Source organism: Manis pentadactyla, chromosome 18 (assembly GCF_030020395.1).
Source record: "Manis pentadactyla isolate mManPen7 chromosome 18, mManPen7.hap1, whole genome shotgun sequence".
NCBI classification, from domain to species: Eukaryota; Metazoa; Chordata; class Mammalia; order Pholidota; family Manidae; genus Manis; species Manis pentadactyla.
In genome coordinates this window covers 25,033,743-25,049,735 of record NC_080036.1, presented here as the reverse complement: position 1 = coordinate 25,049,735, position 15,993 = coordinate 25,033,743, and the positions used below count along the sequence as shown (strand labels likewise).

General features: G+C 39.6%; 1 protein-coding gene across 19 annotated transcripts in view; it reads right to left on the bottom strand.

Moving 5' to 3' along the window:
- AGBL1 (AGBL carboxypeptidase 1) overlaps positions 1 to 15,993 on the bottom strand; it is an 834,111-nt gene that overhangs the window by 438,176 nt on the left and 379,942 nt on the right. Inside the window, exon 22 of one of the 19 annotated variants that reach the window (XM_057494807.1) lies at positions 2,988 to 3,487. The exons of 17 other annotated variants lie outside the window; for them this stretch is intronic. In XM_057494807.1, the coding sequence (XP_057350790.1) occupies positions 3,389 to 3,487 (99 nt within the window). In that variant the 3' untranslated portion in view covers positions 2,988 to 3,388. Of the gene's footprint in view, positions 1 to 2,987; positions 3,488 to 6,665; positions 7,138 to 15,993 lie in introns of those variants that run through there. One more of the 19 variants, XM_057494804.1, reaches the window with a different exon arrangement.

The following is a 15,993-nucleotide window of genomic DNA, read 5'->3' as shown; positions in this document are numbered from 1 at the left end:
ACGTCCACCCCTGGGCCTTTTCCCCATAGCTGCTGCTTTCATAGTGTTTCACAAATGGGGTTGTTCTCTTACTAAAAAGCACTTCTTTGGCCTTTGAAGCCTGCTGAATACCATGCATTCAAAATAATATAATGATAACAAAAATCCCACAAAAGTGTAAATTGGCTTTCTGATTAGATTACCAAGGTTGAGTTGGCGGTGGGGAGATAGCCCACCTTGGCAGAAAAGGCTGTAAGAAATCAGCAAAGATTTGCACATCCTGTTATATATTCCATGGAATCTTGGAGCATCTGAGAGTAACTCTTTGCCCCCCATATTGGTGCCTATTCCTCTCTCTATTCCTCTTTCAGTTTGTGGTTGGGTTTAAATTCTAGGCCTTAGAAAAACTGAATGACTCCCAAATGGATAAAAACATTGAAGTCATGTTTTGTACCTTCTGTACTGAAAAATCATCAAAAAGGAGTCAGAGCTTTCTCCTGGTTTGCCATTGTAGATAAGTAATGGCTGGAGTGTCTGCTTATTTAGGAGGGACCACAGATTGTAAATGTGTGAATGTGCAGATGACAATCTTTGGGCAATAAAAAGAGTGAATTTAAAGTATCAGGAGTTCTGAAACACTGATTTTGATTTGCCCTTCCTTCTCTCTCCCACACTCTGTGCACACCTATATCATGTAATTTATCATATCCTAGTAATTTTCATGCTGTTTCCATCACTGAACTGTAAGCTATCAAGGGCAGATACCAGTCCCATTCAATTTTTTCTAGACTAGTAGTCATTCTCATCAAACACCAGACTCCCTGAGGGCTCATTAAACACAGATTACTGGACCCTATTTCTGAGTTTCTGATTTGGGAGATCTGGAGTGGACCTGAGCATATGCATTTCTAACAAGTTCCCAGGTGGTACTGATGGTGGCTGGTCCATGGACCACACTTTGAGAACCACAGGTCTAGGGTATAGGACAGTGTCTGTTTTATAGTTTTATATATGACCTCTATACAAATTTAATGAAAGGCAAAAAGCAAGAGAATGGAGAGAAGGGAAGGAAGAAAAAAAAATAGGGAAATGGAGTAAAATCTGATTTTAGAGTCCCCTTGGAATATCTCAAGAGTGTGAAGATGAGCCTTACATTCAAAGTCTAAATCAGAGATCTTTTTTTTCCCCCTTCACAGATTTGCTGGAAATGGTTTGGGAACCAGATTTGGGTGTTTCCCATTTTAACCACTGACTGACAGCAGAGGAAAAAATCCAAATTTCCACTCCTAGAGGCAGAAATTTAAAAAACTTATTTACTGAATTGCTCTAGGAAACTTTATTAATGTATTTCTCTCTGGAGCAGAACAGGAAAATTTTCTTAGCTATCACCATGGCACATGTATCATTTCTACACAAGAAAGTTTCTCTTCACAGCTATGGGGCCAATGTGGGCATTTCAAACCCATCGGTTCATAGTAAACATGCTCATTTTTCTTGAAGCATTCAATGTCGCTTGATCTCAAGCTTCTGTGTAGAATCATGTGGACATGTAGAGTCCTGTAGGGTCAGTGGGCTGACCAAGTTTTCATCTTTCCTGGCAGTTGTGCTGGGCTGGTTTTTACATGACATTAACCCAACAGCAGGGTGCTGGTAGAGTGCAGTTACCCACACTTTTCACAACCACAGTTGTATCATGGTAAAAGAGATGCAATGACTGTCATCAGTTGAATTGACTATGTTATGGAAAGAGAGATCACTACTTATTAAGCTAGTGGTCTAATTAAGTTCCTAATAGAAAAAAAATTGTCTGTACCTCAAAGGAACATTAAAGGTTTAGTGTGCCATTGGACTGGAGGGGGTCTTTGCTGATTTATAGCTCTGTCAGTTGTTTGCTCCATGAACGTGGGCAAGCAGCATGCTCAGTGATGCTTAGTCTCATCTCTACAATGGGTATATTCAAAGCTAAAATGAAAATTTGAGATAGAATGTGTTGAACAGGATGCAAACATCGGCATATTGTTGGCACTGAGTAAGTACTTGGGGGACAACAAGGTGAGTTGTCATGGTCTCCATAGGTGCACAAGTGGAGTTTTTGTTTTGTCTGGCTTCACTGTGTTTTAACTACAAAAGTATCTCACTTAAAAATCCTCTCTGCTATCTTTGCGGTAGAGTACGTGTGGTTCACAGGGCTATTGCAGGGATGATTCTCATGCAATCCCATTTACTGTGCCAAGGCATTCATTAGAATACATGGATTTTAAAAATAAGCACTGCATGCAAATGGGGAGTTTGGGGGAGACCGTGTAACATGTTCCAAGATCAAATTCTGTAACCTAAGTCCACTGACGCAGCAGGGAGCAAAAAAATAGGCAAACACAGACCAACTCCTAGAGTTCTGTATACCCTGCCCCACAGGCACCCATGCTCCTTACCACCGCCACTTGCGTATAATTGGAGTATGTGTCAGCCTAGGCACCAGACTTCTCTGGCCAGGGCACATTCTCAGGGGGCCACACAGATCTTTCACAGAGCTTCAGAGATCTGCAGCATCTTTGATGGCTGATCTTTGGGCCTCCACAACCTAGCAATCACTGCTTCCTCTTTATCCCTCCTCCATCTTACTTTCCTTGTAAGCATTCTCCTTCCATCTGTGCCTGCTTTGCAAAGCCCGAGATCCAGTAATTCACAAGAAGGCTGGTTTTATAAATCTTCACCTAGGAAAAGATGGCAACTCCTTCAAGAATATATCTCTCCATGTGGGTGTCTGAATTGGACCAGGCAGTATGCAGAACGGTAGTGGAACATTGCATATTCACGAGAGCCAACCAAGATGTTTTTGCATAAATATGTTTGAACATATAAAAAAGTAATGTGCTTATAAATATAGCTAAGGGTGCTCCTTGTGTCATTTTCCACAGAGCCACCTTGTGTTTGTCAAAGTGAGATTTCTCACTAGTAAACCACCAGCAAAAGAACCCCTGTCGAATAGGAGTCACCAACTAAAGGCCTTGCAGTGGTAGGCCAGATCTCATCCGCAGATATATTTTATTAAACTCGCAAGGTTTTTAAAAATATATGAATTCATTGCCAATATTTGAAATTTAGGAGATTCCACATTAAAGTCAGATTTGCAGCTTCCCTTGAAAAATCAGAAGATTCAAGTCAGGCACACATTTCAGTATGTGACAACCAAATGAGGTGACTAGCAGGTGCCTTTGCCAATGGTCAGTGCCATCCAGTTTGCTACCATCACCTGCTTGGATTCCCATCAGGTCTCTGCTGTGAATCCTGCAGTGCAGCCTCCTGTCATAAATAGCGACTCCCAGGGAAGGCAGTTTAAGGCCCTCTGTGCTCTGCTTCTAATTCCTTCATACCTCTCAGGATCGATGCATTACTTCTCAATATGAAGTTACATGACGACACGGCTTGAGCCCATTTCTAGGTGCAGATGCTTGTCGATAGAGAAAAATACATGACTGTGTTGGGGCAAATCTTTTCTTGTATCCCCCTGATTTAAAGATTAGAGATTGAGAATTGAATTAGAGGGAAAGGACTGGCTCTCTTGCCAACTTTGGTTCTAGCCTGAGCCTGTCTCTAGCAAAAGCAAAGAAAATCTTCCCCTAGCATACTATTGTGGAAACTATTATAGTTTGGGATCAAAGACATGCAATGATATTCCTGGTGTTTATCCCCAGTGAGTAACAGAATAAAACTCCCCTGCATCTTAAAAAATTATCCACAGATTAGCAGGAGTCTATTGATTTTTGTTTTAATAGCACTACATTAAAAATGAACTATGTCATCATTGTGTCACCGATGTTAAAGCAATTGTAAATGCCAATGGAAATGCAGTTACAGAATGTGGCTGCTAGTACGTGGTTATAAATCAGTCTTCTAGCTTATCCAGTGCATGGTTCTGTTCTGGTTTACAAACATAATCTCAAAAAACATATTAACTGTAATCTCAACAACATATCCATGTACCACTTAGATTTAGCTTACCCAAATCTGAGAAACATGATTTTGCATAATAGCAACTATGTCTCTATAGGACATTCCCTTTGATACATCAGAAATCCAAATGAAAGCACCTCCTAAAACTCAATAAGAAAACAGACAACCCAATTTTAAAAAGGGCAAAAGATCTGAGCGGGCACCTCTCCAAAGAAGATATACAGGTAGCAAGAAAGCATAGGAAAAGATGCTCCACATCCCATGTCATGAGAGAACCGTAACTAAAACAACACGATACAACTCCACACCTGCTAGAATGTCAGAGCACAGATACCACCAAATGCTGACAAGGATGTGGAGCAACAGGAACTCTCATTCATTGCTGGTGGGAATGCAAAATTGTACAGTCACTCTGGAAGACAGTTTGGCGGTTTCTTACAAAACTAAACATACTCTTAGCATACAATCAGCAGTGATACTCCTTGGTATTTATCCAAAGGAACCAAAAACTTATGTCCACACAAAAACCTGCAAACAGATGTTTATGGCAGCTTGATTCATAATTCCCAACAACTTGAAAGCAAAGAAGGTGTCCTTTAGTAGGTGAATAGATAAATAACCTGTAGTACATCCAGACAATGGAATATATTCAGCGTTGAAAAGAAATGAGCTATCAAGCTATAAAAAAAACACGGGAGAAACTTAGATGCATATTTGTAATTGGAAGAAGCCAATCTGACATGGCTACCTAATGCATGATTTCAACCTTATGACATTCTGGAAAAGGCAACATTATAGTAACAGTAAAAAGATGGATGACTTCCAAGGATTCAAGGGGAGGAAAGGATGACTAGGTAGAGCACAGAGAGTTCTTAGGGCAGTGAAAATATTCTGTAATGCTGCCTACATTTGTCTAGACCCATAGAATCTAAAACACAAAGAATGACCTCTAAGGTAAACTATGGACTTTAGATAATAATGTTGATTCATCAGTTGTTACAAATGTACCACATAATGCATGATGTTATTAATAGGGAAAATTAGGGGAAAGGGGAGAGAATATATGGGAACTGTTTGCTTTCTGCTCAATATATTGTAAATGTATATGTACTCAAAAAATGTATTAATTTCAAAAAAGACAAAGCATGCTAATTTCAAGGAAATTAGAAAGGTTGTGTCAAGGGCTGGTTCTGAGTCTTGTCTCCAAACACCATTTTCCTCTCCTTTTTTTCTCAAGATTTAAGGACAAAATCAGATACAGTATTTAGAAATGAGTCATTTGGTAATTATTAGGTGTCTAATATGTGTCAGATTCTAATAAACAGCTCTTCATATCACTTCCACCAAGACTTAATTAGATGAAGTTAATTTTGGCCATCTCTGTGTCTTTATTGAATACTTTATCCAAACTAATTGACAGAAAACCCAGGACATTGAGTGTCACCAACAAATCCACTACATAGTTCTAAGGACGTCCTAGAAGGCATGTTTCCATTCCACCAAATATGCCATTTTGCTCAAGCAGAATCCCAGAAGTCAAATCTTACACCTTTGTCTTTAGAATACAAAGTGACTAATTCAGTAATTAGAAAAATGTTGTCACCCTGACTTCTTTCCTCTTTCTTCTTCCCCTTCATGCTGTCTCTCTAGTCCCAGCCAATACCACACACACCACACACACACACACACACACACAACCTCTGAGCCCAGTTCAGTACAATATTAACTTATCACCACATTCAGCAAAATTAAAATGTGGCTTCAACTAGAGAGTAATTCTCGACTGGCAAAATCAATGTCTGAACTTCTAAGGGCAATTTCTATATTCCATGTGATGTTAACAAGGGACCAGGTATATCAAAAATTTGAAAAGAATAAAGGCCTTGAAAAAGAAAGTCCATTAGTTTGCACTTCCCAGTTGCACCATCATCTTCCATACAAATATCCCCCCGTGTAGAAGAAGTTAATACTTTGTATCAAAGGATAATTTTTTAGCTGCTGCACAGATTTGTATAATAAATCCACAAAGAAAGAAATCTATAAGAAAGAAATGTAAGATATCAAAAAAGCAAATCATGCTGATTTCACAAACTTAAAGATGTGAGTTTCTGTTTGGCTATTTAAAGAGTCAGTGTTTTAATAAGAGAAATTCTACAATGTGTAATGAAAAGGACTTTACTTTGTAAGAAAAGGCTTGTTGCTAAAAGCTAAATAGAACATTAGCTTTATTTCTTTCAAGCAATGCTGGTTACTCTCAACCACCAAATAAACTCATTATCTATCTGTTACCAGTTTTAACTGCTTGATAGGAAAAACAGAAAACAGCAATCACTGCCGTTCACTGATTATTTACACATCATTGTAATTCCTGGGTGCAATCACCTACCCGTCCAATTTACTAACTCGTGGCAGAGATAATTCTGCTACTTGTATGTTTGGGTTGGTGGAGGTCAACCCAAGTGCAGAGGCATTGCCAACAGGTAAAACACACGGGAAATAGGTCCTAGGGAGGGAAAATGCATCTAAATAAAGCATAAACAATCCAGAAGCTTGATCAGCCTCTGTGGAGTTAAGATTGAAGGTGTACCTGATACCATCCGGCCTTGGGACCAGAAAACATGGATTGAAATTCCAACCTTTCTCTTTATTAACTGGGTGACATTGGACAAATCTCTTCATTGAAACACAGCTTTCTCTGAGTCTCTCACAGGGAATATTATCTTCATTTCATAGGGTGCTTGTGAGAAGTAATAATAAGACACATAAAATGTGTAGACTTGATGTATGGTCCTTGATGGCTGCTGTTTAATAGCCATGTTAATTGTTAGTAATTAAGGTTTACACGTTAATATTACAATTTTCTAATTTTTATTTCTTTGCTTGTTTGTTAAGTTTCTGTTGCCCCCTTTCTGCACAAAAATTAAAAATCACTTAGCTTCTTGTCTGCTGAGGTGGACTCCAGTGGTTAGTTAGAGATGGATGTAGTTTGAATACAGTTTGTATGGGTAGATGGCTGACATGATGAGCTAATGGTGTGAATAAATGCTCTCCTACAGCTTCAGATTGCACGGATCTTAACACAGAAGCATTTGAGGATGGTTCTATCTCTGGAGACAGAATCCGAAACACCATTTTGAAGCCTCTATGGGACAATCTGTCCTCATTCTTCTTGGAAAGGAAAAGTGGAAATTTGATACTCGGCAGCTAAAGACGAAAAGAGAAAAACAAATGGCAAAGAGGCTGTGCAAATGTCCGTGGGCCCCTCCAGCTCCCTCCACTGAAGGAGAAGCTTTCGCAATTTTCCTGGCACTCTCAGGAGAAGTATTTAAACTTTGGCAACTTCCAAATCTCTCTGTTTCTCTTCTCTTCCAGATGGAGGTGGTGGGAAGAGAGGGATGGGGTCAGGCTCCCCTTCTGAGAGGTTCGATTCAATGCTTCCCTCTGAAAACAACCATTCCTTTTCTGGTAGGTAATGTGCCAGCTTGATCCCATTCTTGGGCATAATGCCCATCTTGGAAGCAAAATGGATGAGTATGAGGACCTGGGGACCTCAGAGAGAGGGGAGCATGCATCACCGCAGTGCTACACTAAGCCTTTAGCCCTGTGCCCAAGTTCTGGAGTCAGGGGTGGGAAATGACAGTGTTAAGAGAAATCGTACATGGATTTCATTCCCCTATTCCTAAATCAACTTCCAACCAGTTCTTAAATAAGATCATTAACATATGAACATGGGATGTGAAAACACACATCTGACATTGGGTCCTTCGCAGGGTACAGTTTATGCTGTCACTTCAGAAACCCGTATTTGGAAGGAAATGATCAAGAGAGCCTACATAGCAATGTGGAGAAATGGATGCCAAGGTGGTTGAATTCTGGGGAGTAAAAGGTCTTCCAGTTTTGAAAATAAGCTGAAACCAATGCTGGTTGAGTGAAGCCAGGAGAGACCACACATTGCAAATGGGCGGTGACCTGTCCTGCTTTCATTCTGTCACTGATTTTTACTGAGTTGTAACTGGACCGTTTGGCAAGGAACTTCCTATCCAATTACAAGGCCAGTCCACACCCAACAATGTGTCAACAGCCAGGGTGAGAGGCCTGATTGAAGATGTGCCCCCGCGGCGACTGGGGCCCCCACTGGCCCACTCCTGGAGGGGCGGAGGTCCTTGAATTCCACGTAAGAGGAACGCCTTTGATGCAGCTTCCAAAAGGCTAAGTCTCCCTGTCTCTCAGGACCTTATTCATTTTTCTTACTAATGCATTTAACTTCAGCATTCTCACTTTAAAATTCTGAAGACATTTCTTCACTCAAGGCCTGATCTTTAAATAAATTCCCCCTTTGTTGAGAAAACAGAGGCCTCCCATTCCAGTAAGTCCTGATTATGATCCCACAAATGTATTGGTAACCAGATCATTCACGCATTCCCCACTAACTATGCATTTCCCCACCCATTAACAGATCTTTTCATATGCAAGGCCAATATAAAAATTGACTGGGATTTAGCCAGGACAGACCCTAAACCAATCGATACCACACCTGGGTTTGATCTTGAATCAGTGCTGCATATTCTGTGACTCCATTCCCATTCTTTGGAAAGAGGATGGATTTTTGTCTTTTTTAAAATTTCAATTTCCTCGTCACGTGGTGAGCATAACAGCAATGCGATAGCAACAGCCTCCGTTTATTAAGAACTTGCGTCTCACAGTGTGCTGAGATGTGTGCTAAGCACTTCACATGGTGATCAAGTGCAGACCTCAGAATAATTCTATGAAGGAGCTATTTTTATACCAGCCCACTGCCATCATACCCCAAGTAATGATTAAGAATGTAAAAGCCCAGGGTTTCTATTAGTAAGGGTGGTTTTGGGAATTTGGTATTCAAAGCCAAGTATACATATTTAGAAGGTAAGGCCCACACTAGGTAGCCATGTTGCCATACAGAACAAAAAAATGGAGTGAAAAGAAAAGGACTTAGAAGTCCTAAGGAGCGATCAAAGAGATGGCTCGGACCATCGGATGCTGTGGCATTGCCAAGAAAGGAAAACGAGAATGCAAAAAATGGAAGGAAGGAAAGACACAGTTGGCCATAGATGACTGAAGTGGACTGCAGGTCATTCGGCAGTTTTGAGCGGCAAGGTGGAGAGAGCGTGTGGTTAAGCCAAGATGCCTGGGCCCTGGCTTCAATCCATTCATTAACCAGCTGTGTGATATTAAGCACATTATTTACCCTGCCTATCTCCATTTCTTTATCTATTGAATGGGATAATAATGATAATTTGTCCAAATCACCACAAAATAAAATGACACGGTGAATGTGGAAGGCTTCAGGAAATTAAAACTGCTATTAAGTGGAATATGTTATTACTGATGATTCTGCTTAAAAGGTCAGTTAAAATGCTCGCCTTTGTTCCTTTTGTTCCCATAGCACACCATTCATGCCTTCTTCCTAACTAGCCAGGTAAAAACTTGTCTGTCTTTCCAGAGACAGAAGGTACTTTAATCATGCTTTTTTTGCCCCCAAAATCATTTATTCAGTCATTCATTTATTCACTCATTGAATCAGTTAGCCCACTTGTGCCCAACTAAAGCATGATTAATGCTTAAGTTTACAGCTCCAAATTTTGTCCAATGTACTTCATGTTTTCAAGTCCTAAATTCTAATGCAATAAATGCAAATTTCAAGAAATGCTAATTGTGTTATGGGCACAAGTCATGCATAATTGGAAAAGTAAAATATACTAAAAGCAAAATCAAATAATGTATTGCCCAGCTATTTTCACCATACCTGGCTTAAAGATTTGACAGCCCTTAGCTGAGTGCTGGCTGAGTACAGAAGAATCTGCTCATTCTTACTCAAATCTGTGGACCCCGTCTTTTAAACAAATGACTATCAGTGAGATGATCTGGTTCCCCCATGTTCCCACTATCTCCTTTGACAGCGGGCCTTCCAGTCAAACTGTTTGCTCCATGGGGTCAGGCTGAAGGTTAATGCAGAACAGCAGATGAGGAGAAACATTTTCAGTTACCACCAATCCTTGGGCATTTTATCCAGTAGTTTCCCAAAAGGAGAAGTCTGCAGAAATAACAGATGAAGTCAAGCAGGCTCTAGACCTTTGGGGAATGTCAGAGCTTACAGGGAATGCTGTTAGAGACTTTCTCCTCTGCCTTCATTGGATGAGCATTAGCTCACTGATGGATCTTGCTGTCTCCTACAGGGGCATCCTGAACGTCTAAGATGTGAAATTCCTTGGTACTATGCCACTGACAGAGCAAGGCAGCTCAATTTGTCTCTCTTACATTATCTTGTTATGATACAGCTTAGTGATAAAAGTACACTCAGGAGTTGCTTTGGGAATGCTGCCAAAGGAAGTGAAGTGCCCCCCACCCAGCTTCCTGTCCCAGGAACCAGTTTCTAGGCTGCAGGCATCTCTCCCAGTCTGGCCAGTTACAGTGCCTGCAGCAGGAAAACAAGAAGCAGACGGAGTGACAGATGAAATCCACCCAGGGGATGCCTTTCCCCAGAACACAGCCTAGAAGGTCTGTGTAGAGGGGTTTTGACAGAGAGGTTGTCACAAGGCAGTAAAAGCAGAAAACCACATTGTACAGACTTTTTTATCAGACCTTTTAGAATCTTTGGGGGTACTTCATGAAACACATAACACATTGTGGTACAATGAACATATGTCTCATTTGGGGTGTATTTGTATTTCTGGAAGAGTGGAATTCATGTACAAAGTTTACTAAACAATGGACAAATTTGTCTGATATTTGAAAGAAGTAACCATATCAACTTAGAGTAATCACATTTCCAGGATAAGCATTCATAGTTCCAGCAGTGATGTGTGACATGTTTCCAAAACCCCTCATCAATTGGCTAACTTCCTCTGAACCCATTTCAGTATTTTGTTGTCCTTCCCCAAGGATGTGGCCCAGAATGAACATGGCATTCTAGACATTCTCAGATCAGTAATAAGTGGAGAGAAGCAGTCACTTTTTTTTACTATTACAGAAGTAATTCAAAGTCGAATTGAACAAAGATGATAGATCAAGTGTACCACCATTTTGGACCCAACATTCAACCATCTTAAATAGCTTATGTGTAATTCACCTGGTATTTTTATGTTTACTTCAACCTGGGACTTATACTGCAAGAAGCTCCATCTCCTACATATCTAGCAGCTACTGAACCTTAATAATGATATGCAAAACAGACCCTAGGACACGGACAACCAATTTGCTCTTAACCAATTGGATCCCGTTGTTTATCACCACTCTTCAGAGTAAGTATTGGATTAGAGCTGATGTTTATCAAAATGGGGGTATACCTGTGGGGAAAGCTACATGGGTGTTGGATAATGGAGGAAATTTCTGGCAATGACAGAGATTGATAGCTTGCTAGACCATCAGGACACATGATGACATCACTACTTCCTGGCACCTACCAAAAGGGACACCAGTTGCCAAGTCATTACACATATATCCACTTATCTACCCATTCATCCATTTTCCATCTCATTTCACAAAGGATCTGAGGTACTGAGAAGAATGCATAATAGAATTAAATTCCAAACACAGAAACAAAGAACCAAGCCAATGTCATTTAGAATAGGAGACTGAGACCAGAAAGAAAAAAGCTGAACCATAGAGGCAACCTGAACCCACACAGTTAAAATGTTTAATTGAAAATGTGCCCCCGGGTTTCATGCCAGGTGAAATAAAAATGGAAACATCATCAGTTACATGATTCACATGGTCTTTAAAGAGGAAATACGCCAGATTACTAGGGGAAGAACAGATGATTATAGAATACTCTGTATGGCAGATGAAACCACATAAAGCTAGTAAATTTCTCTTTACAACTCTGGCTCAGTAACTAAGCAAAAGTCAGCTCAGTGTGACACCAATCCTTCTTTCCTCTGATTACCCAAAAATAAGTCATTCTCTGTTTCTTAGAGCAGTCAGCCATTAATCAGCATCTCTCAAGAGTCATTCTGAGTCACAGAATTTTAGTACTAAGAGAGACATTAATCTATTTCAACCTCCAATTCGAAGCTGGAACAATATACACTATCCAAAGGACATTCCTGCAATGGCTGCCTATGGCTTGAGAACATTCAATAGCAAGAAGTCCACGACATTCTCAAGGTAGTCTGTTCCATTTCCGTAGTTGTTGTTAATATCAAATTCATCAATATATTGACATTCAGCAATGGGCCACAGTTTTACTGCTTAAAAAGCAACAGCATCTAAGTTGAATTTTTGTATTTAAATACCACTAACATGTCAAAATAAGTCATCTCACTATTATAGCCTTAGTATAGAGGCTGCCATGTTTTAGGTAGACCCACTTTTTATGATAATAGTCAGAGCAGTATCCCAAACAGTGGAGGAGAACCTACACATAAAAATAAAAACTGTAAAATCTTACCACTGATACTGGCAAAAGTCATTAAGGATACTACCTTTGCCCTAGAAGGAATATAGATCAGCCTCATTCCTTGACATGCACAGTGATGTAAAAATTGCATTGCTTTACATTTCTGGTGGGCTACTCAGAGTGGCATCTGTGCCATTGCTAATAGTTATTTTAGCATTTGGATCAAACAGGCAAGGTAGAAGAGGCTATACCTTGCATAAGGAAAAGTCTACTTTGATCTACAAGGTTAACCAACATAGCCTCTGGGAATTTGTCCTCTTGACCATTAAGGGTCTTCGGTCCAGAGCATCTTACAGGGACTCTTAATTATTTTTGTCACAGTGGTAATAACATTGGTCTACTACATCCTACCCAGAGTTTTAAGTGCTTCTACACAGATGGTCTCTCATCAAATTATCATCATAAAAAGGTCAGCCACATAAAAATGATACAACAACAAAAAGGTCAAGAAAATCTCACAGTACAGTTAAGGACGGTGGCAATTTCTGAGAAGTGAATATCAGGAATTTGAGCTTTTTCTGAATTAGTCAATCTCTCACAAGCAGGAGAATAACAAAACAGAGGCCCAAGAGACAACAGACAATAGCCAGACCATGTATGACAATGGAACTCTGGCCCACATACAATGCCCAGAAAGCGAAACCACCACTTCTGTAGCGATCAGCCAGACTGGGCAGTGCTGGGTCAACAACGGGCAACATCCCATTGTTGCCCTTCTCCCCAATCCTTCTAGAGAAATTCAGACACCCTCCCAAGCCAACAATGTAAGTGTCCCCACTCCTATTTATCCATATTCCCCAAGCCAACAGTCTCCAATCTGAAGCCTTTCCCATCTCTCACAATAAAACTTTCCAGCTACCTGACTGCCTCTGAGTCCGCCAAATGTGATAGTGGCTGACTCCCTTGTTACAATCAGCTCTGCACACTTCCTCTCTGTTCTCATTTGTGTAGTCTTCATTTATTTCCACAAAACACAAATACTGCAAGAGTCTATTTTAAGTACCGTGTTGAGTTCTTCTGCAAACTGTATTTAGGAACTGCAAGAGTTAAATGTTTGACAGCAAGAGGTAAGTTTTATACTTCACTGACTCTGGCAAACCAGTTCTGTGGTTGGGGTGATGGGAGAAGCCCTGCTTTGTAGAGTTTTTCCAATTTCTATGATGTAAATGTTCTTAGTGTGGCTATTTCAAGATATCATTGGTTTAACAACCAGCTTATAAAATTCTCAAATATTTAACAATCGGTTCTAATAAGCTGATATGAATGGCTCCAGCACATCACTGTTCATTTCTCTATTTTTCCCCATATTACCTAATGCCATGCCTAACAGAGAGTAAATGCTTAAAAACAGATAGAAAATGGTAGATATATAGATGTAAGTATAGATATAGATACAGTTACAGACACAGATATAGATAGATAATGGACAGGTGGATGGTTGGATGGACAGACATGAAATAGGTCCATCTTGTTTTGGAAAATGAGAACAAACTGTCTCAATCACTCATTCAACATGAATGAGTTGAGTGTCTACTCTGTGTCCTTTAGGTGTATGATATATTAATGACCAAAGATTGCTGCTCTTGAGAAGATTAAAATATGACAGGAGTACAGGAAATAAGTAATAAATACAACAAACAAGTACATTTTGTAATTTATTAGAAGGCAATGAGTGATACGGGAAAAAGAAAAAGGAGAGCTGGGCAAATGGAACAGGGAACTCAGAGGTGAGGAGGTAGGCATTTCCAGACAGCAAGAGTGGTCAAGGTAGGTCACCTTGGGGAGGTGAGTGTTGAGTTGGTGACGTGAAGGTGTTAGTCAGCCACATCGATCTCTGGAAAAAGATCTCTGGAGTGATTAAAGCAAAGCCTTAAATGAGGATATACCAGGAATTTCCAAGGCATTGTAAGGAAGCCTATTAATTAAGTAAATTAGTCAATTGATTAAGTATAAATAGGTCAATTTACATATTTTGTATTTATATATATAATAAATTAAATAAATACAATGATAAATAATAAATTAAATAAATACATAAATTTGTCAAATATGTATATATATATATTTGAAGGTACTGACTCCAAAGCTTTATTTCTTTATGAAACAGCATTCCCACAAAGAAAATTCCAGGTCTGGATAATTTCACTGATGAACTCTACCATACATTTGAGGAATTCACAATGCCAATATTAACCAAGCTATTCAATGAAATATAGGAGGAAAGAACATTTCTACCACATTTTGGGAGACCAACATTACCTTATATTCCAAACTTAAATACAGTATGATAAATGAAATTAAGAACACATATACCTCAAAAGCATAGATAAACAAATCTTTAACAAAATATGTGCACAATTCTAGAAAGGCATGAAAACAGAATAAATCATGAACAAATATGATTTATCCCAGGAATGAAAGGTTGGTTTATCACTGACAAATAAATGTCTCACAAGATAAGAATATCAAAACCATCATACTGAGCAATAGACACAGACACGGGAACATATATTTTATGTTTCAGATATTTATATGAAATTCTAGAAATAGGGACTATAATCTGCAGTGATGAAAAGTAGATCAGTGGTTGCATAGCACTGATTTCTGCAGTGGAGGATTAACTATAAAGCAGTAGGAGAAAACTTTTGGTATGTGGAAAACATGCTATCTCTTGATTATGGGTGGTGGTTCTAGTGGCATATAATTTGACAAGACTCATTAAACAGTATGGGCAAAACAGTTGTGGTATAACTGTATACAAATTAAACATCAATAAAGTTCATTTAAAGTGTAGTCAATGCAATTCATCTGTTACCTGAATAATGTAGAAATTTCCTTCGTTATCTCACCAGGTTTCTCATTGTTGGAAAAGATATTAAACATAGGAAGAAGAGGAATCCTAGAATGTGCTCTTTAGTGTTAAACAGGAGGTATCGGAATGCCATCAGGGTGGCATACACAATGCATATCTATCCTATCTCCTAGGTTGGTGTGTAAGACACATTGGCAGCAGTGAGCACACCTAGTCCACAGATTGTGGTTTCTAAATACTTTTCCTCAATAAACATAGCCAATATTGTAGAAAAGCAAAGTCCATAGCTAGGATGGAGAAAGTATAAAAGTAACAAGGCATATTTTATGGTGCCAGTAATCAAAGAAGCGCTCACAGAGTAAGAAGGACATGTCAAAAGAAGAACGAAGGTATCATGGAGGGGCTCCCTCTGGCATCATCTGGGGCCATCTGAGCAGTAAAATAAATGGCAGTAATGGCCCATAGCTCACTGAAAAACTTATAAATCCATTCTGATAGATGATAAATAGGTAGGTAGGTAGGTAGTAGATAGGAAGATAGACAGACAGATAGGAAGGGGAAGCTCTTTCTTGTCATAGACCCAATAGACCCAAATGCATTGGTTCTATTTGGTGCCTGGCAGGCAGCATGCCTGTGTGTCCATAGACCCTGAGCATTGCAAAAGCCCTTTCCACTGTGACAGCAGTGGCACGTGGGTACGGCTTACTCTCTTTAATCACCTTCCGCTCTACACTCACAGTCATTGCACAACTTCTAAGCTTCTATTTCTTGCCAGTGTTCTGAATTTCCTAACTATTGCTTTCAATCGACTCTG